Below are 26972 nucleotides of genomic sequence, written 5' to 3'. Positions count from 1 at the left end.
CAAGGGTGGCCCTTGTAGTCCCATGAAATACATTTGTGGTGAGGTTTTCTTCACCATATAGGGAACATAATAGATAATATAAAAAGAAGAAGAGAAAGAAGTGTTTTTAAAATTCGATTAAAGTTTTCATGTTAAAAAATTGTCTCGGAGTTCCCGTCGTGGCGCAGTGGTTAACGAATCCGACTAGGAACCATGAGGTTGTGGGTTCGGTCCCTGCCCTTGCTTAGTGGGTTAACGATCCGGCGTTGCCGTGAGCTGCGGTGTAGGTTGCAGACGCGGCTCGGATCCCGCGTTGCTGTGGCTCTGGCGTAGGCTGGTGGCTATGGCTCCGATTCGACCCCTAGCCTGGGAACCTCCATATGCCGCAGGAGCGGCCCAAGAAATGGCAAAAACAAAAACAAAAAAAAATTGTCTCAATAGAAGCATAAAATTGCTTTAATTTTAAAAAATATAAATGTATCAAATCATAGATTCACACTAGTGTTCTCCTTGGAATACTTTCCCTGGGAGCCTGTTCTTAATCCGTAATGAATCTTATCCTGAAAGCTGATCTCTCTTTGCCTTATAATTACATTTCATTTTGGTTCAAGATTGTTTTTCCGGCTTTGGTACCTCTGAGTCACTCTGATTTGGCTGGGTGACGTTTGATATCTCCAAAAAATCCAAATTAGTCTTCAAAAGATTTGTAGAGTAACCATATATCCCAACTTTCACCTGATTTTTCTCAGCTTAATTATTAATAGTACCCACCCCTGCCCTGTCTTATTCTCTAAGATGTTCCAGTTATGATCACCCTAGTTACAGACCACCCCTGAGAATATTCAGTAGCTTATTTTTCAGGCTCCAAAAGCAATGCAGAAGAGAAGTTAAAAAAAATCATTTTAGTGAGTGTGAGTATTGTTGGACAGGCCTTCAACTCCCACATTAACTGCTTTGAAGACAGTAATATGCCCTGGGAAGGGAAAGTTATTTATGATGCCCACTTCCTGTTTTGTAACCAACCAGTTTGCACCTTGGCAATGAGGATAATCCATTCGATATCATGCATTCCTGTAGTTTGAAGAGTGGATTAAGACAACTGCTTTTGAGCTTGCTTTCTTTTCCTTTGCTTACTCAAACACAAGTATTTGTTAGGCAAATAAATAGTAATTCTCCCAGTAATATGTACTCACTCAAAACCATATTTATTTTACCTGCTATTTGAAAAGCAGAGCATGTAATTGATTCCCCTGATTTTTTTTTTATCTTTTTAGTTTACCAGTAAATCGGAAGCTCTATTACTAAAAATACGTGGAGTTATTAACCAGTTGGTATTTGGCATTGACAAAAGGTAGTTAAAATATTTTTTCATTTTATCATTTTTGGTATTATCTCATTCAGTTATCATCTTTACCAGTCTTTTGTTTCTTGACCCCAGAAGTGCCTCGGATAACTGTTCTTAAAAGAGATAATTTCATATTATCTCCTGCTGCTTATTTTGTTTAAATATATCTCGGGTTTTACAAGTAAAATGTTATAAAATACTTGAGACTAGAATAAAATAGTGATGTTATACTTGTTTCCCTGATTTCTTTTACTTCTTTTCCCTCATTTTAGTAGCTTTCCCTCTATTATGACTTGTTTATATTGATTAGAAATTGAATCGATAATTTTAGTATGTATTTTTCTTAACCTTCCTACTTTTCTTGCCTTTAAGATAATTTGGGTCTGTCACTTCTTTGTCCTATAAAACCTTTATTAATGCTGTGTTTTAATTTTGGGGAAACAGCTGTGCTCACCACTATACATCCAATGCACAATATTTTAATTTTTGAAATCACTTGCCTTAACTTTCACTCTTTCATTTTGGGTGATGCTCTCACCAGTGGCTAGATATAAAACTCTGCTCTTGTATTTACAGTAGGCAGGCTATTCGATTGATAAACTAAATTAGATTCTTTTTTCTTCTTATCCATGTAGTAAATCAATATGTGTGGATCAGAATAAACCACTGTTTATCACAGCAGGATTGGATTCTTTAAGTCAAATAGGTTGGTAAACTTATTAAGATTGTTCAATCTTTTTTTAATTGCTTATTGATTTTATCCTACTCCCTGTTCACTTCATCTCCAACTTTACCACTGTTTCTGGTTTCATTATCATTGCTGTTATTTCTTACATATTTATTCGTATACACAGAATTGATGCATAATGCATTACATTGACATATTTGCAAAAGAAGGGATGTTGCCTCATGAAAGGCTGATTTCTCTGATCTCTAGTCCACTAAAAAATTCGCATGTATTTTCTTTTCCTCACTGATTTCCAGGTACTTTTAAACTTAAGCTCCTTGAGTTTAGAAGGAAACCAGAAACATAGAGTGGTCAGGAAATTAAAAGCTATACATTATGGCAGTGATGAAACACCTGAGAGATGCAAGTGATGGAATAAATCAAAAAGACCACAGTTGTACTTTGTAATTAGATATGCCTTAATTTCTCATTATGAAAACAACTTGCCTCATCTAATGGGATGTGTTTCCTAAACTTTAGATGCCACAGGCAAAAGGAATTTTAAGAGTTTAAAGAGTCAGGCTCCTTGTCTTCTCAAGAACTGTTTTCATTGTGGAGATTTTTAGACCCAGCAGCTCTTTATTCTCAGGTTGCATAGTTTGGTTTTAAAATTGTAATGGACAATAGCTTTCTTTTTTATCCCTCATCCCTCATTACTCTTTCAAGCTAAAGTTGACTTGACTTCAAATGTAGAGATCTTTCTGCTTTTTAGGGCCACACCCATGGCATATCGAAGTTCCCAGTTAGGGGTCAAATCAGAGATACAGCTGCAGGGCTACACCACAGCTGCAGCAATGCAGGATCCAAGCCACATCTACAGCTCACAGCAAAGCCGGATCACTGACTGACCCACTGAGCAAGGCCAGGGATAAAACCCGCATCCTCATGGATACTAGTCAGACTCATTTCTGCTGTACCACAATGGGAACTCCCAAATGTAGAGATCTTTGACAAGAGATTATAAATTGAATTGGAATGAGAAGAATAGATGTGGTAATGAGTGATCATAGACTGATTTTTATATTTATTATTAGTATCAGCTTAATTTTATTAGCAGTGAGAATCACTATGTACTGATAGATAACACTGATAGAAATCTTTTGCTGAGTTCCCCTCATGGCTTAGTGGGTAATGAATCTGACTAGGACCCATGAGGTTGTGGGTTCCATCCCTGGCCTCATTCAGTGGGTTAAGGATGAGGTGTTGCTGTGAGCTGTGGTGTATGTTACAGAGGCAGCTCAGATCCCACGTTGCTGTGGCTGTGGTGTAGCCCGGCAGCTACAGCTCTGATTAGACCCCTAGCCTAGGAACCTCCATATGCCATGGGTGCAGCCCTAGAAAAGACAAAAAAAAAAAAAAGAATTTCTTTTGCCCATGTGAGTAGAGATGGTCAGAAAACAGATGAAAATTACTGAATTTAAAAAATCATGGAGCTTGGACCTCATCAGAATTAAAAACTTTTGCTCTTTTTTTTTCTTTCTTTTTTTGGTCTTTTTTAGGGCCATACCCGCAGCATATGGAGGTTCCCAGGCTAAGGGTTGGATCAGTGCTACAGCTGCCAGTCTACACCACAGCAATGCTGGATCCGAGCCATGTCTGTGACCTACACCACAGCTCATGGCAACGCCGGATCCTTAACCCACCAAGCGAGGCCAGGAATCGAACCTGCATCCTCATCGATACTAGTCAGATTCATTTCTGCTGAGCCACGATGGGAACTCCAACTTTTGCTCTTAAAAGCCCATGTGAAAAGGATAAAAGACATGTTAAAATCTGAGAGAAAATATTTTAAAACTACATGTTTGAAAATAGGTAAAAACTACATAAATGACTAGTATCTAGACTACATAAAGGAATTAATAGTAAAAAAAAAAATCCAACTAGAAGATATGCAAAAGACATGAGTAGACATTTCACTTAAGAGGATATTCAAATAGCAATAACATGAAATGATGCTTAGTATCATTAATTGTTAAGGTGTTGCAAATTGAAACTGCAATGAAAGACCACCACATACTTATCAGACTGGCTAAAATAAAATAGAATGACAACACCAAATGCTGGTGAGGGGATGCAGAGAAACAGGATCACTCAGACATTGCTGCTGGGAATGTAAAATGGCACAGCCACTCTTGAAAACAGTTTGACAGTTTTTTATAAAACTAAACTTGCAGCTACTTTATGACCTAGAAATTTCACAATTGAACATTTATCTGAAAGAAAATGAAAACTTTATGTTCACAGAAAAATCTGTACACAAGTATTCATGGCACCTTTATTTGTAACAGACCCAAAGTGGAAAAACCCAGATGTCATTCAACAGGTAAATGGATAAACAAACTGGTGTATACATAGCATGGAATAATACTCTGCCGTAAAAAGGAACAAACTATTGATACGAACAGCAACTTGGGTGAACTTTCAGGAAAGTTTACTGAATGAAAAAAGCCAATCAGGAAAGGTTACATACAACATAATTCAAGCCTACAAAGGTGATAAAAATAATAGAGAACTTAATACACACACAGGTGAAGACAAGGAAAAAACTTGGGAAATCTGAATAAGATTGGTGGATTATGTCAAAGTCTTTCCCACCAAAGTGGTAAGGACGCCTCAGGAGATCAACAGTAACATAGTGTGAGTGAACAGTGTAGGTGCTGGAATAGAAAGCATGAGAAATCTCAGATTATGGATTGAAAATTGCCAAGAAGTAGCAGCATATTTTCAAAATTTTCATGTTAATCTTTAAATTAAATTATGCAAGAAATACATAAAGACATCTGCCTTATAAAATCTTGAAATAGTACATATAAGGATCAAGTTTTGTATGTATCTTTCCAGACTATTTTCTATATATGTGAATGTGGTATAGAAAAAAACTATTTTAATGTGATTGTATCATTCTATATCTATCATTTTGAAATTATCCTTTTTTTTACTCAATACAGCTTGGTGATTTTTCCATATTAATTCCACATGTAGGTCTATTTTGTACTTTAACTGCTGGAGAGCATGACAGAGTGTGGCTGTGCATAGTAATTTAGTTCACAAAACCTCTATTGATGGACATTTTCAGGTGGCCAGTTTTTTACTAATACAAATGATGCTCCTGTGTGAAATCCTTAGTACATGTATGCAGGTGTTTCTAGCAAGAACACCCCAAACCAGAATTGCTGGTTAAGAGGTATGATCTTTTTTAGTATTTTCATAGTATTTAGTGGTGTCAAATTACCCTCTGAATTAGCCATCCCAATTTGCACTCTAACCAGCAGCACGTAAGAATATCTGTTTTCTTACAAATTCACGAAAACATGGGAATATCAAACTTTATATTTTTGCTGGGCTATAGTTTAAGTGTGGAGAAGGAGAACTATAATTTATCATTGCTCTGTCTCCTCTTCCTTTGATATTCAAATCTGCCCCAATGGCCTTGCTACACTGGGTTGGGGTAAATTTTAATAGTGACTGTATTAGGGAGAAGAGAAGTGAGTGATCTAAGATTTATGTTTGCATAAGTGTCATCAGCTTTATTGATAGAGTTTGTAAGGTTTCAGTCAATGCAGTCATTTAGAGTAAAACTTGCAATTTTAGGATCGCCTCCTGTTCCTGATAATGACATTGGAAAGATTCAAGCCCATTCACCAATGGAGTTGTGGAAAAAAGTATATGAAAAGCTCTTTCCACCAAAGGTATATATATTTCTAATTCTTTCAAAACAAGAATTTTCAGCACTACTCAACAGTTCTTGGGAAATGTTCCAGTGGGCCTATTATGGTACCTTTGTTTCCTACTCACATGCCCCAACATCAACTAAACATTTGCCAAAAATCTGTTGTAGATGAGGCACTGTGGGGTTTCAAAGATGGGTAAGACACAGTTCTTGCTCCCCTTCCAAACAGAGTTCTCTGGCTCTTAGAGAAGAAAGAGACAACATCTGAAAGGAGAGGGAGGAGAAAGGACAGGGGGAATCCGAAATGGCCCTCAGAGGTGCCAATAAAAGCTCAAAAGATAGCCTTCACCTTCACCGTCTGGGTGGGGAATGGGAACTTGGCCTGGGAGGTAGATGATAGTCACTGAAGGTCTTGACTTATGGGCATGCAATGATCTGAAGAATTGTGATTTCAGAGTATCAGCACACGAAAAGATGTCAGGGACCCTGCAAGAGACCCTCAGTACGCTGAAAGTGAAGTTGATGAAATGAGAATCCAGAAGGATCAGGTATTATCCTAAACACTTTTAAAATTTCATCTTGTTTTATCACAGAAATATCCATATTAGAATTCCATAAATTTTTCTCAGTTGATTTCCTTAAATTTCTTTACTTTTAAAATTAGTTAAACAGTACACCTTCACTATATTAAAAAGAAACTAAAATTCCGACGTGCACGTAGAAGGAGCTAAGAATCACCTGTCCAACTACCACCCAGAGATGTTCACATATCCTTTTTGGATTTTCCAGTTTCCTTTGTGTTTAAGATAGGTAGTGATTCTTCCCTCATTGCTGTGGAGACACTTCCATGATATCCTTTTGTTTGTGGGACTAGTTAAAAGGTTTTGTTTTTTATTAGGACATTTAGATGTGTCTGTACTTGTATCAGAAAAATTAAGGACGACCCAGTCTAAAAGCACAAAAACACAGATGACAAAACACAATTTCCAGGCTCTCCCAGGAAAGTGATTGCAAGTGGAGACTGCCTTCCCATTTGTGATACACAAGTCTGATGTAAGAATGAAAAGGTTGGTAAATTTATCAGGAGCCAGTGTTTAGATTTTTCCCAGATCTCCGCTTAGTTTGATAAAATGAGACCTGGTGCAGAACGTGACCTTATAGAATTATGCACAGTACATTGAATACTTTGACCTCAGGTGGGATTTGTAGAGCTGAGTAGCTTGGGCAGCCACATGGTTACAAGGGAACTGCACACAACCACTCATTGCGAGCAGTCACCAGGGCCTTTTTCTCAGCACTAGTGTTTCACCTTCACGGGCCCTCGAATAAGTAAGTAAAACATTTTATTTAAACACAGTCCAGAGGGCTTTTGAAAAATATGAATATTTAGAGGGTTTTGTAACTGTAGCGCAGGGAGAGGCATGTTGTTGGAAGGGTAAAATGACCTCTCGTAACCCTTATGTTGGTAGTTCTCTCTGAATTAATAGAGATTAGTTGGAAGTTATCTCTGAATTAATGTTTACCTAGGAGCCAGTGACTAACTGCCATTGTTGATAAGAGGATCTGTTTAAATTATACAGGGATACCTTTTGTTATTTGTATATATATACACACATATGTGGGTATTATTAAAGGGTTAGAGTATTTCTGAGCATCATGAGTTTTCATGTTCCAGCCCATCTTCCCTAACTGACCTAAAACCATACAACTGTTGAGTGGAACTGGAAAGCAGCCCCACAATACCGATATCATTCGTTACTTCACCTTGGACCTCACCGCTTCTTCACGAATTCCCATACCCTCTTGCCCGAGAGATTTTTTTTAACTCATCTGAAGAGTTATAATATCCAAATTTTGCCTCTAAACCAGTTTCATTCATGTTATTTTAGTAAGTGAATGGCATTGATTTCAGTTTGCATGTGCAGTACCTTAAAATAATTTTATACTTCTGTTTTAAAGTCACCCTAAATATTACTACTTGATGCTGAATTATTGAATTGATATCCACATTCAAACCTTGACATTCTAATATCCAAAATTTTAAACTTGTATATTGTTCATGTTCTTCCAAAGTAGTTGCAGGGCCTTATGTTGTTTCCAGTTGTCTGCTGACATATACAGAAACTGACTTAGGTATGAGAGAGTTGTCAATAGATTAATGTTGAAAGATCCCTATGAATTTCCCTCTTAACATTTAAGAATACATTTTCATTTATATGGGCAAGATGGTGCGAGTTTTATTAACACATTGAATTTGTGTGTTAATTAAAGCATTTATCTGCATTAGGTGAAAAACTAATCTGTAGCTTTTAACATTTTTCAGTGAAAACAGCATTATAATCTTTAGATTTGATTTGCCTGTTAGAACAATAATAGCCATCTGAAAGAAATGTCTCACTCAGTAATTACACAAAAGTATGTTCTTATTTAAAAACAACCTCTAAATGCTTGAAAAAGTGTATACTGTATGCTCTGTGTCTTCATACCTTTAACCCAAATAGTTATCCTCACTCTTGAACTTCTTAGGAGGAAAGATGACATCCTGCTTCATTAAAATATAATCCAGTTGCATATGAGTGGAAGGCTAGTCCTGAGCCTGTCTGAAACTAGATGTGATCCCTCCTCTTGACTCCTTCTCCGTCCCCAGACCTCACTCCTAGTGGCTTAAATAATCAGTAATCAAACAAAATATGGCATGGCCGGCGTGACCAGATCCATTCTCTCAGTTTGCTGTATGCAGAAGGGAGAGACTACTAGCACAGACCCTCAAAGCACTGTCCTCTCTATTATCATTGCTAAAAAGAATTCAGCACTTCCAATTAAAGAGTTTGTGATAACTGATTACTGTTAATTCTTTATGAGCTAATAACCTTTGAAACCATAAGCTAAGGTAACGGGTGAACTGAGTTAAGTTCATTAGAAAAAAATAAGCCAACCTATAAATACTACTTTGGAGTTAATACTATAAAAATTCTTCGAGGAGTGCCCGTTGTGACTCTGCAAGGTAAGAACCTAATGTAGTCCCTGAAGGTGCAGGTTCCATCCCTGGCCTTGCTTAGTGGGTTAAGGATCCAGTGTTGCTACAAGCTGCAGTGTAAGTAGCAGATGCAGCTCAGACCTGGCTTTGCTGTGGTTGTGGCATAGGCTGGCAGCTGCAGCCCCAAGGTAGCCCCTAGCCCAGGAACTTCCATATGCCACAGGTTTGGCCATTTAAAAAAAAAAAAGAAAAAGAAAAAAAAAATTCTAAAGTCTTTATACAGTTTTGAAACTTTCAACATTTAAATTTTATTTTTTTTAACATTTAAATTTTAATAACTTAAGGGTATAGGTATGAAACAGACCATTTGTAATTTTCCTGAAAATGAGAATGGAATTTTCCTTTCCTAGCAGCCGTGAACTTGTTACATCAGCCAAAGGGCAGTGGCTGCCTTATCTTGCAGAGTAACCACTTTTTGCTTATCTGAAATAATAATATACTTTGTACAGTTAGACCTTGAACCCATGTACGAGGCCAGGAAGCCGTCCCCTTAGATTGTCCTTTCTGCATGTCAGTTGTCTCGTGCAGCATTTCCACCCCCACTAAAATGTACCTTGACTTTATGAATTGTAAAAGTAACATAAGCTCATTGTGGGAGGAAAAAAAAGCTACAGAAGTATAGAAACCAGAAAATGAAAGTGTCATGCCCTTTCCTTTTTCATGTGGCACATACTACCTACCACTATTATTTTTGCTGGCTGCCTACAAAGTCGGGGGTGAATGAGCCCCCATGTATTTAATCAGGCCTTACTGGGAGTTAGTTATCCAAATTGTTTCCAACTGCATGGAATACACAATGTACACAGTGTAGTGAATATCCTTCTATTTCTTTTTTCTGTTTTGTTTTTTTGGTTTTTTAGGTCCGCACCCTTGGCATATGGAAGTTCCCAGGCTAGGAGTCAAATCAGATCTGTAGCTGCCAGCTCACACCACAGCCCTAGAAATGCAGGGTCCGAGCCGCATCTGCAGCCGATAACACAGCTCACAGCTATGCTGATCCTTAACCCACTGAGTAAGGCCAGGGATTGAACCGACGTTCTCATGTATAGTAAGGGGGTTTGTTTCTGCTGAGCTATGACGGAAACTCCAATACTCATCCTTCTATTTCTGTCCTTCTGCTCTTCTCTCTTATTCTTTGTTATAAATTTCTAAAGCACAATAGGATGTGTACATATTAGGCATTAATTGGCAAACTTCAGCCATGACTTGATGAGAGTTGAACAACAAATGGTTAAAAATAAGATCACTTTATATACTTAAAGTATGACAAATGCTTTATTTTGTTAGTCGAAAGACAGTTTGTATATACCATATAGTGTATAATTTTGTCTGCAACTTTAATCTCTGTAAGTGCTGCTTAGAAACTCTGAAGAATATGTTTCTACAAAATAAATCCCAAGTATAATCATTTATAAAACAGTTGTCAAGAAATTTTGAGAAGGATAACACCATAATACCCCCAAAATACCCCCAAAATGCTAAGGCAGTTTTAGGTGCCTAGTTTAAATTTTAAAGTTTATTTTTTAAGTAATATATGTTTTTGTTTTAGGAACTAGAACAGTACAAAAGAAGTTCTTCCAAGTCTTGGAGGCAAATTGAGCTTGATTCCTGAACCTACTTCAACTACAGTGAATTTATTTCTTCTTTCCCAGATATAAGTAAGATCATTTTATTAATTATTATAATAATGAGTGAGGAAAGTTTAGACATAAACTTTGTTTAAAGGAAAACAAACATTTGTTTAAAGGAAAAGTGGGAATTTCTTGTTAGTGCAACTCCCTGGATACTTTTAAAGTCTCTTAAAAGGGAAAAATTATATGATTACTTGTAATATTTTTTTAAATAAAAAGAATCTTGCATTCCCTACCTCTAACATGTTTTAAGCAGTGTATTCTCGGTTCAGCATTTATAAGTTTTTGCTTAAGTTTTCAGGACTATGAAAGCAAGAGCATTTAGTAACAGCTGTGAGTATGAAGTTGAGCATTTATATTAGACACATTGTGTCTGATGGAACAGTGGATGGGGGGTCACTTTCATGGGTGTCATTTTACTCTAATTAATGGAGGTGCACAAGAAGCACCTGAAGTACTTATTTAAAACACACATTTCTGAGTCCTCACACTCAGAGATCCTAAACCAGTGGGTCTGGAATGGGGCTCAGGAATCTGCATTTTTAATCAGTACCTCTGGTGATTCTGACTTAATTTGAATATAACTTTTTGAAGAATGGGCAAATATAAGGAGGTATTCTTTCAATAAGCAGGCCCAAACTGCATGAGCTGGTGATAAGCAAGATGATTTCCAAGATGGAATAATCTTTAAGAAGCCCTCTAATGCCTGTAGATTTGTGTACCTACAGTTCAGTTTGAAGTAAGCATAATTGCTGTCATTAAACAGGAAAGTATTTGTTCTGTGCTCTTCCCTTTCCACTATAGACTATGTTGACTTTAATATGCTATGCACCCAGCTACAAATAAGCACACTTACCAACCCCAAGAACACCATGGGGTTGGTAAGTGTGCTTATTTGATGAGTGCTATCCAAGTGGATCGCAATGAAATAAAGACTTCCTAAACTAGTTACAGCGCATGTGGTTCCAATACTCTTGAATTTTCTGCCTATCTCCAAGGAACAGCAATCGCAGGAGCAGACAAGCACCCTGCCCGGGTGCTGTGCAGAAAGAGCTCCTTTTAAAATAACAGTGAACATTATGATCTCAGAAACATCACTGACTTGGTCAGAAGAAACAGCCTATTCCACAATAGTAATAGGAATTTTTATTATATAATGTGATTTTTCTTAGATATCACTGTCCATTTTTGACTTGAGACACAAACTATCACATGTTGAAAGTCATTGTGTTTTTCTAAGATGGTATCACTAACATTTAATAGCTTCAAGTCATGTGCTATGTCAATTTCCCAAATGTTTCAGAGCTAGAATGAAATTCATCTGCATATGAATAGCAGAAAATGTTTCCACTTATATCGTACACCCATATCTTTAGTACGTTGAAATCAGTGATTTCAAAAGAGGTTCCTGTGGGACGCTTTGAACTACTTTAATAGACTTTCATCTCCAGAATTGTCTATAACTGATGTGACATATATAATCTGTAAGGCATTATGTAACTATTATACCATAATCATCAGTGTCAAAGACCTTTTATAAAAATTGACAATACTGTTCTGTAATTTACCAATGTCTCTAGATCCTTAAATACTGCTCTAAGAAATAGAATTTTACTGTGGTTTTCTTAATGAACCGATCTTTCCTACTATAATGTGAGACATTTCAAATGCTATAATTTATCATTCTTTATAAGCTAGGTCACAGTAACAAGTTCATGTACTCACTGAGATATTCTCACTCAAAGTTACCATGGTAACATGGAGACAGTTTCATTTCAGATTTGTACATTAATTGAAGATAAATTAGAAAGATAATCATTTAGTCCAGAACCCACTTTTAATAAATCTATATACATAATTTTTTCATGCCTAAAAATTATTTAATCAACTTACTTTCTCTTTACAGTTCAAGAACATGAATTCCTAACATAGAGCTGTTCTTCATAGTGTAAATGTTGGGTCAGTTGAGCATCTCTTCTATATGGACTTTAAATAACAGCTGCTCTCCAACTTTAAAAATGTCATTTCTCAGTACATACACTTTTTATCTTGTAACATGGGCTCTTAATTTTGTAGGTAAACTAAATGGAAAGTGAAAAATAGCAAACTAATCTTTTTGTCTGGTGTGTTCTCAGTTCAGCCCATTCCTGCAGTTTTTCCTTTTAACTCTCAGTAAAATCAGTGGGTGCTCGGTGTCAGGGGTCTTCATCCAGCACCTGTCCAACATCCTCTCCCTGTGACCAGGTAACTTATGTGAACACGTGCACATAAATGTGGGTTTTTAAATGATAATGAAGGCATTCTTACCCAAGTCTGTGTGCCGCTTTGCTTCAATCAAACCACAACTCTCTTTTCTGTTACTTATGTCAGTAATCTTTCAGGTGTTTTCTTTTTTTTAACTAAATCCTTTATCAAATGTAAGCATAATTTAACTGACCTATTTTGCTGTGTCTAGAACAAAGAAAACAAATAGTCACACTAGTCTCCCATAACTTTATGAATTATTATTATTTACTTCTTTGGAGCAGCTCAGTCGCAACTTCCAAATACCACATGTCCCCTGCAAGTTGGAGTAGCATTCAAGGCCAGCATGGATCCAAGGGGGCACAGATGGAGTCTTAATGGTTAAAAGACTTAAAATGTACTATTAAGAATCACATGGCATCCTTTTTCTCAGAAAGTCAAAGCACTCCTGTACATCTAGGAGCTTAAGTTCCATTTTCACAGCAGTGTTCTTTACTATCTGCTGATGAGATGATCCCTTATTTTAAAAACAATTATTCCCAGGATGACAAGAGTTGGGATAAATGAATACAAAATCACAAAGTTTGTTGTGAATCTGGATGTTGCACCTGGACAGGTTCTCTCAATGAACTGAATTCCTTGACTCAAGGCACACATTGGATTAGTTGACACAGAAGCATTTGAGCTGCCTGTGGGGGGATGGGGGGGGGGAAGATCGACAATGTCAGATGTGTTACTTGCAAGGTCATTTAATCAACACATATTTATTACCAAATCCCCACTGCATGCTTAGCATTCTGCTAAGTACCCTTCTTCATAAAGATATTGGATGCAGGTTTATTTCCTTTAGGTATATACTCATTACCATAGATCATGCTAAAAATTATGATCACTTAGCACTGAATATCCCAAGGTTACTGTTATCACCTAAAGATGTTTAGAACAACTGCTAAATTCTGCCCTGTTCTTTAGTTGTCTTCAGAGTGGCCTAGGATTTTCAGAGGCCAGGAGTGCCTTGCTGAGCTCCTACTGCCCTTCCAAGGGATCAGGGAACAGACTTTTGCCAAAAATGGTTCACTCAGCTACATACTACGTACATTTTGGAGAACAAAAAAACCACTGCATCCTGCTTCAGCCTGTTCAGTAGTATAGGAATTAATTCCATCCAGAAAATATTAGAGTTTACCTAAGTATACATTGTTTTCTTATTTTTGTTTTTCTTTCTAAGGCCACACCTGCAGCATATAGAAGTTTCTGGGCTAGGGGTCGAATCAGCTGCAGCTGCCAGCCTATGCCACAGCCACAGCAACTCAGGATTCAAGCCACATCTGAAACTATACTGCATCTTACAGAAGTGCCAGATCCTTAACCCACTGAGCAAGAGGAGGGGTCGAACCCGCATCCTCACAGAGAGGACATCGGGTACTCAACCCACTGAGTCACAAAGGGAATTCCCCTCTGTGTACATTGAGTCTGTAATTTTCTAAAAATATCATGGTGGGCTTAAGCTGTTGACCTTTAACAGGTGACTAATTTGACTACTGCTTATTTTAAAAACTAGAGGAAATATTATCATATTTCAAAATATAGCTTTTATTTTAAATACATTTCCCTCAATGTATTTTTCTGAATATGTAAAAATATTTTCTTGAAGTAGTATGTTAAAAATAGATTCCAAAATAGAATACTTACCACAAGTGAAATTCTGTCCATAGAACTCATTGACCACAAGAATTTCAGAACAATATTTTTGGAATGTAAAATAGCTGAGGATTTTAAAAGGGATGGGCATTTCTTCCATGTTTCTTAAAAAACAAAAAGAAAGATGAAATTTAATAGGCTCTGGTTAACCGTCCTACCAAATGAAAAGGGAACCCTTATGTTTCGCAATAGGAATATATGCAGCTTTTCATCTCTCATTATCAATATTCTCACTATAAAAACTTCAAAAAAAAAAACCTCAGAGGTATAAAGAAATACCACTGCCCGGAAATAACTATTGTTAACACTTTGGTGACATATATAACACATGTGTTTATAACATTTTGCCTAAATGAGATTAAACTCCTCAGCCTCTTTCCTAACCTGATTTTTCAAACATATGTCTCAGACACCACTCCAAGTCAGTAAGCATGGCACTCTATCATTTTTAATCACAGCTTGGTGCTCCATTAAAATAGAAACCTTAATGTAACAATCCCCTAGTGATGGACTGGTATCTAATTTTATTGGTAGGCACCACTGTTAATAAACATGAAACATCACATTAGAGGAGAATGTTTGTGATTAAACAGATTTGAGGGTGCTGATGTATGAAGTGAAAACTAAACTATAATACAAGGGGGAAAGGATGGAGAGAAGAAGTAGAAGATATACATTGTGAAAATGAAGTATGTCACCTCTTCACCCTGTTTCAGGAAAAACCTCACTCTGACCCTACAGCCTTCTTTGTCCACCATGTAGTTTCTATCAATCAACGAATATGCATTAAATCTGTTTGCAAAGCACTAGTTCTAGGTGCTTAAGGAATTAAAAAGAAGTTTCCTATCTCTAAATAACTCATAATGCAGTTGGGGAACATAGATTATGTATCCCTAAGACTATAAAAATACATAGTGGGGCAGGGTCAAGATGGCAGAGGAGTAAGACAAGGCACTCACCTTCTCCCACAAACACATTAAAAAAAAATTCTACTTGTAGAACAATTTACACAGAACATCTACTAATGCTGCTGGCAGAAGACCTTAAACCTCCGAAAAGGGCAAGAAACCCTCCACATAACTGGGTAGAACAAAAGGAAAAAAAAGAGAAAAGAATCAGGATGGGACTAGCAATCCCGAGAAGGAGCTGTGAACAAAGAAAGGAACCCATACCTGGGAAGCCACCTAACTGATGGGGAGATCAGTTGAGATGAAAGGACCTCAAAGCCTCCAAGAAAAGTGCAACAGCTGTACTGAGGAGGGCAAAGCACAGAGAGAGCAACATAGACCATCAGTACCACCTCTTGGGACACCACAGCCTGAGATGCTCAGAAGGGGGCTGGGCACTGAGACTCAGGCTCTGGAGGTCAGTTCTAGGGAGAGGACTAGGGCTGACTGTGTGGAGACAGCCTGAGGGGCTAGGGAGTGGTGTGCCAAGGGCTGGTGAGTGGAGCACCACAGCCGAGGGAACCCAGGAGGAAGTCTACACCTGCAGCAGAAGCAAGACACCATTGTTGGGGAGGGCAAGAAAAGGAGGGTTGGACCACATAGGAATATCTTTCTCTGTGCCCACTCAAACTCTTGGATGGTGGAGCTACAGGCAGTGAGTAGCTGCCTACTTGCACAGACTACAGGTGGTGGCACCTCCTACGTGGGCTAAGCTTGACAGGGCACCTTGTGCATTGTCTACAGTCTGCAGGGGAAAATAACCAGTCATCTCAGACTCCAGAGGTAGGCATGGCCTGTCACCACTAGAGGTCCATGAACAGGAACCACCTGTGGCCCTAGTCACCTCAGAGGTTGGCACAGAGGAGGCCACTGCAACCAAGCACAACTCTTTGTTGCTATCACTCCCCTGGGAATGCACATGCCCTGATGCCGCCATTGCCAAATGCTCTGGGCACTGCCTACACCTGCCTGAAGGTCACTGCCACTTTCCAGGGTCTTGCAACTAGGAGTAGCCAGCCTGTGCCATCTTCCCACAGGGTCCTTACCACTGTCAAGGGCCTAGCAACCAGGCAGTGGCTACTATCCCTGCCCATTACCTCCATCTCTATGGAAGCACATGTAGCATCATATCAAGAGGATAACAGCTTGCACACACTGAGAAAAGAGACCGCAAGCATCCAAACCAAAAGTAGCCCTCATGCCAAAAATAAAAAGTAAGCCCTCAAGAATACTCAGGGGTGCTCTCGCATATGAATAGCTCTCCAAGATTATAGTAGTTGTTTTCCCTAAACTCACAGAATAAGACAAATACAAACAAAATGAAGAAACTCAGGAACCATTTCCAGTTAAAAGAACAGGAGAATTCCCCTGAAGGAGCAAACAATGAAACAGACCTCTGTAGTCTAATAGATACCAAGTTCAAAAAGGAGATAGTGAAAATACTGAAGGAATTAAGAGCAAATATGAAGGAATTAAAATTAGATATGAAAAGCAATGCAGATGCTTTAGAAAGGGACTAGAAAATACAAGGAGGAGCCAAGAAAAATTAGAAAATTCATTTACAGAGACACAAGCTGAGTTAAAAGCACTGAAGAGCAGAATGAATAAAGCAGAGGAATGAGAATAAGTGACATGGGAGATAGAATAATGGAAATCACCCAATCGGGACAGCAGATAGAAAACCAAATGAAAAAAAAAAAGCATGAAAGCAATATGAGATCTATGGGATGATATAAAGTGAGCCAATCTATGCATAATAGGGATTCCAGAAAGAGAAGAAAAAGAAAAGGGGATCAAAAATGTATTTGAAGAAATTATGGCTGAAAACTTTCCAAATCTAAAGGAAACATATCAAGAACAGGAAGCACAGAGGGCTCAAACAAGTTGAACCCAAACAGACCTACACCAAGATATAATAAAAATGGCAAAAGTTAAAGAGAGGATTCTAAAAGCAGCAAGAGAAAATTATAGAGTTAATAAAGAGTTAATTGTAAGGGCACCCCCATAAGGCTATGAGCTGATTTCTCTATAGAAACACTACAGGCCAAAAGAGAGTGGCAAGATATATTCAAAGTTCCAAAAGGGAAAAATGTGCAGCCTAGAATACCCAGCAAGATTGTCACATAGGAATTCCTATCGTGGCGCAGCAGAAACGAAGCTAACTAGGAACAGTGAGGCTGCAGGTTCAATCCCTGGCCTCTGTCAATGGATTGAGGACCTGGTGTTGCCATGAGCTGTGGTGTAGGTCACATATGCGGCTCAAATCTGGTGTTGCTGGGACTGTGGCATAGGCTGGGAGCTGTAGCTCCAATTAGATCCCTAGCCTGGGAACTTCCATATGTCATGGGCGTGGCCCTAAAAAGACAAAATAAAAGTGTCATTTAAAGTAGAAGAAGAAATAAAGAATTTCTCCAACAAACAAAAACTGAAAGAGCACTGCAATACTAAACCCATTCTGAAAGGGCTCCTCTAAATTAAAAAGTATGAAGAAATAGTAGGAAGAAATCACAATTGGAAAGTAATCACTTAAATAAGCCACTATGCAAATCTAAAAGGAAAAAAAGAAACCTATTGTAAAAGTGATGATAAACACAAGGAACAGCAAAAGGATAAACATGAGGATGTTCAGAAAAGGACATCAAAATCATAAAATGTGGAGAAGGAAAGTAAGAAAATATGGACTCTTTTTTTCTAGAATGTGTTTGAGCCTATATGATTATCAGGCTAAAGCAAGCAGATATAGGAAGGGAAAAAACAGGGCAACCACAAATAGAAACCAAACAATACATTCACAAAAAGAAAAAGGGGACGCAAACATAAAAAGAAACCATCCAACCAAAAAAAGAAAGGAACAAAGAGAAATGTAGAGTCAACTGGAAAAAAAGGTTTAAAGTGGCAGTAAGTACATATTTATCAATAATTACCTTAAATGTTAATGGACTGAATGCTCTAATCAAAAGATGTAGAATGGCAGACCGGATAAAAGAGCATAAGCCTAGGGAGTTCCTGTCGTGGCTCAGTGGTTAACAAATCCAACTAGGAACCATGAGGTTGTGGGTTCGTCCCTGGCCTTGCTCACTGGGTTAAGGATCCAGCGTTGCCATGAGCTGTGGTGTGGGTCACAGATGTGGCTCAGATCCCATGTTGCTGTGGCTCTGGCGGAGGCAAATGGCTACAGCTCTGATTGGACCCCTAGCCTGAGAACCTCCATATGCCACAGGAGTGGCCCTAGAAATGGCAAAAGAAAAAAAAAAAAGAGTATAAGCCTTTAATATGCTGTCTACAAGAGACTCACCTTAGGGCAAAGGATACATAAATTGAAAGTGAGGGGATGGAAAAAAATACTTCATGTGAATGGAAAAGACAGGAAAGCAGGAGTTGCAATACTCATAAAAGACAAAATAGACTTTAAAATGAAGGCCATAAAGAAAGACAAAGAAGGACACTATTCAACCATAAAAGGAACCATTCCATTACACTTGTCAATATATATGCCCCTGATATAGGAGCACCCAAATACATAAAACAAATCCTAACATACATAAAAGGAGAAATTGATGGAAATACAATACTAGTAGGAGACTTTAACACTCCATCACATCAATGGACAGATCCTTTAGATAGAAAATCAATAAGGCAACAGAGATTGTGAATGACACAATAGAAATGTTAGACTTAATTGATATTTTCAGGACATTACATCCAAAAAATCAGAATATATGTTATTTTCAAGTGCACATGAAACATTCTCAAAGACCGACTACATACCAGAGCACAAAACTGACCTCAACAAATTTAAAAGTATAGAAATTATTTCAAGTATCTTCTCTGACCACAATGGCATGAAACTAAAAATCAACCAAAGGAAAAGAAATGAGAAAAAACTGACTACATGGAGACTAAACAACATGCTACTAAAAAAAACCAATGGATCAATGAGGAAACTAAAAGGGAAATTAAAAAGTACCTTGAGACAAATGATAATGAAAACACAACCATTCAAAATCTATGGGATGCTGCAAAAGCAATGCTTAGTGGGAAGTTCATAGTGATACAAGCCTTCCTCAAAAAAGAATAAAAATCTCAAATCAACAACATACCACCTAAAAGAATTAGAAAAAGAATAGCACAGAAAACCTAAAGTCATCAGAAGGAAGGAAATCATACATCAGAGAGGAAATCAACACAATAGAGATTCAAAAATGAATAGAAAAAAACAATAATAAAATAATAATAATATAATAAATAAATAAATAATAATAAAACCAAGAGCTGGTTATTTGGCAGGGTAAACAAAACTGACAAATCTCTGGCCAGACTCACCAAAAAGAAGATAGAAAGAATCCAAATAAAATAAGAAATGAAAAGGGAGAAATCTCAAAGGATACTGTAGAAATACCAAAAAAGCGCGAGAAGACTATGAACAATTATATGGCAACAAATTTGACAACCTAGAAGAAATGGATAACTTTCTAGAGACATACGACCTGCCAAAACTGAATCAAGAAGAAATAGATCAATTGAACTGAGCAATCACTAGAAATGAAATTGAATATGTAATAAAAATACTCCCTATAAACTAAGTCCAGGAGCAAATGGCTTGAGAGGCAAATTCTACCAAACATACAAAGAAGGTCTTATACCCATCCTTCTTAAACTTTTCCAAAAGCTTGAAGAAGGAATAATCCCAAAGACATTCTATGAAGCTACCATCACCCTAATACCAAAGTATAGGTATGTATACTTGGTTTTGTATATAAAACCAAGAAAGAAAATTATAGGCCAATATCTTTGATAAGTACAGACACAAAAATTTAACAAAATTTTAGCCAGCTGAATCCAACAACATATAGAAAGGATCATATACCATGACTAAGTAGGATTCATCCCACATTCACAAGGATGTTTCAACATATGCAAATCAATTGATGTCATACACCACATTAACAAAAGAAACGTCAAAACAAACAGGATCATCTCAATAGATGCAGCAAAAGCATTTGACAAGATCCAACATCCATTCATAATAAAAGCTCTTACCAAAGTGGATAGAGAGGGAATATATCTCAACATATGACAAACCCATAGCCAATATAATATTCAATGGAGAAAAGCTGAAAGCCTTCCCGCCTAAATCTGGAACAAGACAAAGATACACACTCTCACCACTTTTATTCATCATAGTATTGGAAGTCCTAGCCACAGCCATCAGACAAACAAAAGAAATAAAAGGTATCCAAATTGGAAGAAAAGAGGTAAAATTGTCTATGAAGATGACATAATACTATATATAGAAAACCCTAAGGACTCCACACAAAGACTACTTGAACTGATCGATGAATTCAGCAGATTGGCAGAATATAAGGTTAACATTCAGAAATTGGTAGCATTTCTGTACACTAACAATGAAATATTAGAAAAGGAATATAAAAATACAATACCTTTTAAAGCCACACCCCAAAAAATTAAATACCCAGGAATAAATCTGACTGAGGAGGTGAATGACTCATTTGCTGAGAACTATAAAACATTAATCAAGGAAATTAAACAGGATTCAAAGAAATGGAAAGATAGTCCATGCTCATGGATTGGAAGAAATAATATCATTAAAATGGCCATGCTACCCAAAGCAATCTACAGATCTAATGCAATCCCTATCAAATTACCCAGGACGTTTTTTACAGAACTAGAACAAACAATCCAAAAAATTATATGAAACCATAAAAGACCCAGAATTGCCAAAGCAACCCTGAGAAACAAAAGCCAAACAGGAGGCATGAGTTTCCCAGGCTTCAGACAATATTACAAAGCTGTGGTAATGAAGACAGTGTGGTACTGGTACAAAAATAGACACCAATGGAACAGAATTGAGAACCCAGAAATAAACACAGATACCTACAGCCAGTTAATCTTCAACAAAGGAGGCAAGAATATAAAATGGGGAAAAGACAGTCTCTTCAGTAAGTGGTGCTGGAAAACTGGACACCTGCATGTAAATCAATGAAACTAGAACACACCCTCACACCATGCACAAAAATAAACTCAAAACGGCTTAAAGACTTAAACACAAGACAAGACACCATAAAACTCCTAGAAGAGAACCTAGGCAAAATGTCCTCCAGCATCAACCATATGAATGTTTTCTTTCTTAGGTCAGTCTCCAAAGCAATAGAAATAAAAGCAAATAAGAAACCAATGGGACCTAATCAAACTTACAAGCTTTTGCCCAGCAAAGACCACAAAAAAAAAAAAAAAAACTCAAAAAGACAACCTCCAGAATGGGAGAAGTTTCAAACAATGCAACCAATAAGGGCTTAATCTCCAAAATTTACAAACTCATACAACTCAACAGCAAAACAAACAAAAAAAAAACCTCACACAACCCAATTGAAAAATGGGCAGAAGACCTGAATAGACATTTCTCCAAAGAAGACATACAGATGGTCAACAGACACATGAAAAAAATGATCAACATCACTAATTACAGAAATACAAATCAAAACTACAATGAGGTACCACTTTACACCAGTCAGAATGGCCATCATTAATAAGTCTACAAAATAACAAATGCTGGAGAGGGTTTGGAGAAAAGGGTACCCATCTACACTCTTGGTTAGTAGGATTGTAAATTGGTAAAACCCTATGGAAAACAGTATAGAGGTACCTCAGAAAACTAAATACAGAACTACCATATGGTCCAGCAATCCTACTCCTGGGCATATATCCAGACAAAACTTTCATTGAAAAAGATACATGCACCTTTATGTTCATTGCAGCACTATTCACCATAGCCAAGACACAGAAACAACCTAAATGTCCACTGACAGATGAATGGATTAAAAAGATGTGGTACATATACATGATGGAATACTACTCAGCCATAAAAAAGAACAAAATAATGCTATTTGCAGCAATGTGGATGAAACTAGAGATTCTCATACTAAGTGAAGTAGGTCAGAAAGAGGAAGACAAAATACCATATATTATCACTTATATGGAATCTAATATATGGCTCGAATGAGCCTATCATAAAAAACAAACTCATGGACATGGAGAACAGACTTGTGGTTGTCAAGGGGGATGGAGAGGGATAGAATGGGAATTTGAGGTGAGTAGATGCAAACTATTACATTTAGAATGGATAAGCAATTCCAGGTCCTGCTGTATAGCATAGGGAACTAGATCCAATCACTTGTGATAGAACATGATAGAAGACAATATGAGGAAAAGAATATATGTATAACTGGGTCACTTTGCTGTACAGCAGAAATTGACAGAACATTGTAAATCAACTATTATACAAAAAAATTAAATAAAAATAAACAGTGGTGAACAATTTGTGCCTAGAAAAATATGGAAAACCATTGCCACATGTCCAATGACATTCTTGTATTTAGTATTTATGGTTTCATCTATTCCTATTTTAATTAAAGATTGTATAAACATCTAGCAAGATACACAATAAAACTTAATTCTGGACAGTGATACTTAAGGTAATTTTTACTTTTGTCCTTAAACATTTCTTTATTGTGTGCATGTTTGTTTTTCCCAAAGAACTGTATTACTTTTTAAGCAGAAAGAATAGCAAAGCTGTTTCCACTTGTGTTTAATGGGGAAGTATCAAAAATTGCAAATGCTGTAGGCAGTCAGTCAGGAACGATGATAACTTGAGGGAAAAATATAAATTCAGTGACTAGGAGGTTGATGTGACCTTCAGGGGTGGAGTGTCACATTGGTGATGGGAGTGGAACCTAGGTAAAGCCTTGGGATGTTGAGATTTTGCAAAGAATGTGAGAGAATTTTGGTAATGTTGGCTACTGCCTCTCTCTTAAGAACAATCCTCTTTTTTTTTTGTCTTTTTGCCTTTTCTAGGGCCAGTCCCAAGGCATATGGAGGTTCCCAGGCTAGGGGTCTAATTGGAGCTGTAGCCGCTGGCCTACACCACAGCCACAGCAACACCAGATCCGAGCCACGTCTGCGACCTACACCACAGCTCACGGCAACGCCAGATCCCTAACCCACTGAGCAAGGCCAGGGATCAAACCCGCAACCTCATGGTTCCTAGTTGGATTTGTTAACCACTGAGCCACGACAGGAACTCCAAACAATCCTCTTTTCTTATAAATCAAATACATGAAATAGTGCCAGACTGATTGGAACACACACAGATTCAAACATGAAAGAGGAGATGCTGCTGAAAGTTGGGTCTGTAACTTGCTGGCTTGATTCCATGCCATTGGGGTGATTTGAGTTGCACATTTTTCAGAGATGCTAACAAGCCACTTAAGCTACATAGACAAATGCAATATCATAGTATCATTGTAAAAAAAAATCCTCCTTGACCGAACAAAACCTAGGTCACTTGGCTTTATAATATATCACCTTTTATAACTCACTAGAGTTCATGAAATGTTTCCCCGCTGATGATCTCATTTGATTCTCATGATCCCTGGAGGCAGGTGGAGCTGAGATCATTATCTCCATTTTATAAATGAGGAAACTAGTTTAGATAGAAGAGTGACTTGCCAGTGGTCACATGACAGCAAAGTGGTAGGAGGGAGACTGACTCCAGGATCAGTCCTCTCTCCAGGGAGACCCATGCCTCCTGGGAAAGTCTTGCCAGCTGGTGACCAAGCAACATCACATCTGAGCTTAGCCCCCTTACCTGAATGTGGATTGCTCCGAGAGTGAAGTCATTAAATAAATACGATTACATATAGTATTTGCTCAATAGCTTTTAAATTGTAAGTCAAAGAAACAGAGTCACCTTCACCATTTTCTCAGGGACCCATGGTTTCCAAGATCCCACTCACATCAACCACCGAAGACCACTTTCACCTTCTAAAATGTTCCACCCTTCCCTATAGTACTTTTTAAAAATTTATGCTTGTGTATTTTTTTTCTCTTGGTTAAAAAATAGAAAATTCACCAAAAAAAATAAATAAATAAAAATGTAAAAGAAAAAATAAAAATAAATATCACCCAGAGATAATTACTGTTGACATTTGGTGTGTGTCCTTTGAGCCCTCATGTTTTTTTGAGCAGTCCTTCATCCTGCAAGCTCTTTTCTTTGACTATTCTTACTTTCCCTAAAGTAAATGGGAATTGAGAGCTGGAATAGAAATCAACAGTGCTGGGGAAGCATTGAACAAAACGCGTGTTCTTCAGCCTGCAGTAGGCTGAGTGTTTCTGAAGGATAGCTTGCTTTCCCTTCTCTTGTTACAGCGGTTCATGACGGAGAAATCATATTGATAAAGAGGCCTAAATTGTCATTTCTTGATCCTCACTCTGAAGACATCGTACTCAACAAATGGCGAACAGTTCAAAGTTTAAGCATTAATGATTAGCAAACATTATAAATCCAGGCTATGCGGTGATACAGTATCACAGTATCACATAGCACTGCTCTGGGATTCCTTATATTAATCATTATTAAGTGATTATTAACATCAAGTCATATCAATTTAAATCATCTGAATGGGTAGGTCTTACCTCACAAATCCGGAGCCCACAAGCACCCCAGCGATGCTGAGCAGAGCCACCACACTGTTGACCACGTTTGGGTCTTGGATGACACCAAGCAGCAAAAGAGTTAGAAATTCACCAATTATGTGGGGGGCCAAGAGAGCCGCAGAGAAATATCCAAATCTGGCAGCCTCAGGGTATAAGGCCAGAGTCCTAGAAAAACACAAGGTCTTTAGCTCCCTTCCAGGGGTTATCATTTAAGGAAAATCCCACACTGGCATTTTCTGCATAAATCCATGGTGGTTAGTGGGTGAGAAGAGTTTGCAGGGGAAGCCAAACTCCCCTTTGAGAGGCCTTTTTTGGAAGAGAACCAACATTTGAGGCCATTTAGTACCGAAGGTTGCTTCTGTTGGCCCCAAGTCAATGGAGCCACCCTTTCCTTTTTACAGCTGCTCAACTTTCACAGAAAAATCCTAACACCTGGGAGATAGTCACAACCAGCTGCAATGAGTAGGGCTGAATGCCCAGGCTTCTCCATAAGCACAGTCACATCCTGCCTGGCTGACGCTGCTCCCGCCCTAGTTAGCCCACGACCCTAAATGCTGAGGACTCACCCAACGGCTCCCCAGCCCCTCCTTCATGAACCTCACCCCTGTTATATGGGGTTATTCTCAGCATGAAAATCCTTCATGGCTTTCATTCGTCAACAGACAAGCCCTCCCCAGGCCTGTTCTGTCCCATTCTTACCTTTTATTCTACCAACCTCTTCTATTGACTTGACCTTCATGTTCTTGTAAACAAGCTACCCTATATTCCTGCCCCTTACCGCTTATATTGCTTTCAGCAAATAACATTTCCCTGGTGATAGCATGTCCTCAAACAGCCTTTAGACCTGGCCGCTCTTTCTTCCATTTCCACCACCACTCACCAAGGCCATCTGCCTTTGCTCCTATATAAATCATGAAGTTCGCTTATACCATCAGGTCTCTGCCCCAATGCCGTCCTCTGCGACTGTTAAGACACTCTCTCACCTTTGATGATTTTACAGCTTCTGGACCAGGGTCAGTCTTTGCGCTCCTGCCTGCCATCATGATCCTCAAAGTCTTTAACCTCCTTGATAAACCATCAACATCAATGCCTCCTAATTAGGGAACCTCATCAATTCCAGTGGCTCCACCCATGTAAACTTGATCACTCATCTTGTCTTCGATTTAAATGTTAACTTGTTACTCAAAAACCCCACTTCCAAGATTCAGATTCTGAAAAGACCCTTTCTGATCACAGCCTCCCTCCTGTCTCCCATTTCCCCAAAGCCCTCACTGCCCTGGATCCTCACTCCCTTTGGCTGCTCTATGTTTTACCAATCCCCACACCTGGAGACCTCTGCTCTCTCACTTAAGCGGTATTCATTGAATCCACGCTACCACTTTGCCTCAGCTGACTCTTGGACCTCTTAATTTTTCCTCATTTCTTACTGGAGTCCAATGGCTCTCCCATCATGGCTAAAATAAACTTCTACTTTAAATTATGCCCTCTCCCCAGGGAAGTTCAGACTTTCCCCAGTGCTCAGCAGATGGCTTCACATCCCATTTTGTGAATTTCTACCTTTATCTGTCCTACTTTTCATATTCTCTCCCTCTCTCTCTTCTCCCTCCCTCGCTCTTCCCCCATCTTTGCCAAACTTCATCCCTATCTTATCTTGCATCCTTGAGTCTGTGTTATCCTGCTTTTCCTGTCCCAACCTTGGTCTACTGTGGAAACTTGATCTGTGAATTATCCAATTTCTCTAGAGTTTTATCAACTTGCAATCTGACGGTTTTTCCCTGATGGACTTTCTTACCATTTTGTAAAATAACCATTCCTAGAGACTGATAACACTTTTTTTTTTTTTTTTGGTTTCAGGTTTTTAGTTTTTAGGTTCTTTTTTTTTTGTCTTTTTGCCATTTCTTGGGCCACTCCTGTGGCATATGGAGGGTCCCAGCCTAGGGGTTGAATCGCAGCTGTAGTTGCCAGCCTACGCCATAGCCACAGCAACACTGGAGCCGTGTCTGCAACCTACACCACAGCTCACGGCAATGCTGGATCGTTAGCCCACTGAGCAAGGGCAGGGATCGAACCCGCAACCTCATGGTTCCTAGTCGCGTTCGTTAACCACTGCGCCACGATGGGAACTCCAGTTTTTAGGTTTTTTGTTTGTTTGTTTGTTTACCATACCTGCAGCATGTG

At 38.2% G+C, this 26972-nt stretch overlaps 2 protein-coding genes across 6 annotated transcripts in view; one reads left to right on the top strand and one right to left on the bottom strand.

The window, feature by feature from the left end:
* The window catches only part of DYNC2LI1 (dynein cytoplasmic 2 light intermediate chain 1), a 51046-nt gene extending 39798 nt beyond the window's left edge, over positions 1-11248 (top strand). Inside the window, exons 8-12 of one of the 4 annotated variants that reach the window (XM_047782170.1) lie at positions 1254-1330; positions 1960-2030; positions 5643-5740; positions 6177-6269; positions 10308-11248. In XM_047782170.1, coding sequence (XP_047638126.1) covers positions 1254-1330; positions 1960-2030; positions 5643-5740; positions 6177-6269; positions 10308-10370 — 402 coding nt within the window. In that variant the 3' untranslated portion in view covers positions 10371-11248. The remainder of the gene's footprint in view (positions 1-1253; positions 1331-1959; positions 2031-5642; positions 5741-6176; positions 6270-10307) is intronic. The other 3 variants (XM_047782172.1, XM_047782171.1, XM_047782169.1) reach the window with 3 other exon arrangements.
* A 1875-nt stretch (positions 11249-13123) lies between these two features.
* The window catches only part of ABCG5 (ATP binding cassette subfamily G member 5), a 36491-nt gene continuing 22642 nt past the window's right edge, over positions 13124-26972 (bottom strand). The window contains exons 11-13 of one of the 2 annotated variants that reach the window (XM_047782167.1): positions 24774-24959; positions 14326-14438; positions 13124-13322 (exon numbers count right to left, since the gene is read on the bottom strand). In XM_047782167.1, coding sequence (XP_047638123.1) covers positions 13129-13322; positions 14326-14438; positions 24774-24959 — 493 coding nt within the window. In that variant the 3' untranslated portion in view covers positions 13124-13128. Of the gene's footprint in view, positions 13323-14321; positions 14439-24773; positions 24960-26972 lie in introns of both variants that reach the window. The other variant, XM_047782168.1, reaches the window with a different exon arrangement.

This window comes from Phacochoerus africanus, chromosome 5 (genome assembly GCF_016906955.1).
Source record: "Phacochoerus africanus isolate WHEZ1 chromosome 5, ROS_Pafr_v1, whole genome shotgun sequence".
Classification (NCBI taxonomy): Eukaryota; Metazoa; Chordata; class Mammalia; order Artiodactyla; family Suidae; genus Phacochoerus; species Phacochoerus africanus.
Note: the sequence above shows the minus strand (reverse complement) of the source record. Positions and strands in the feature narration are given on the sequence as shown.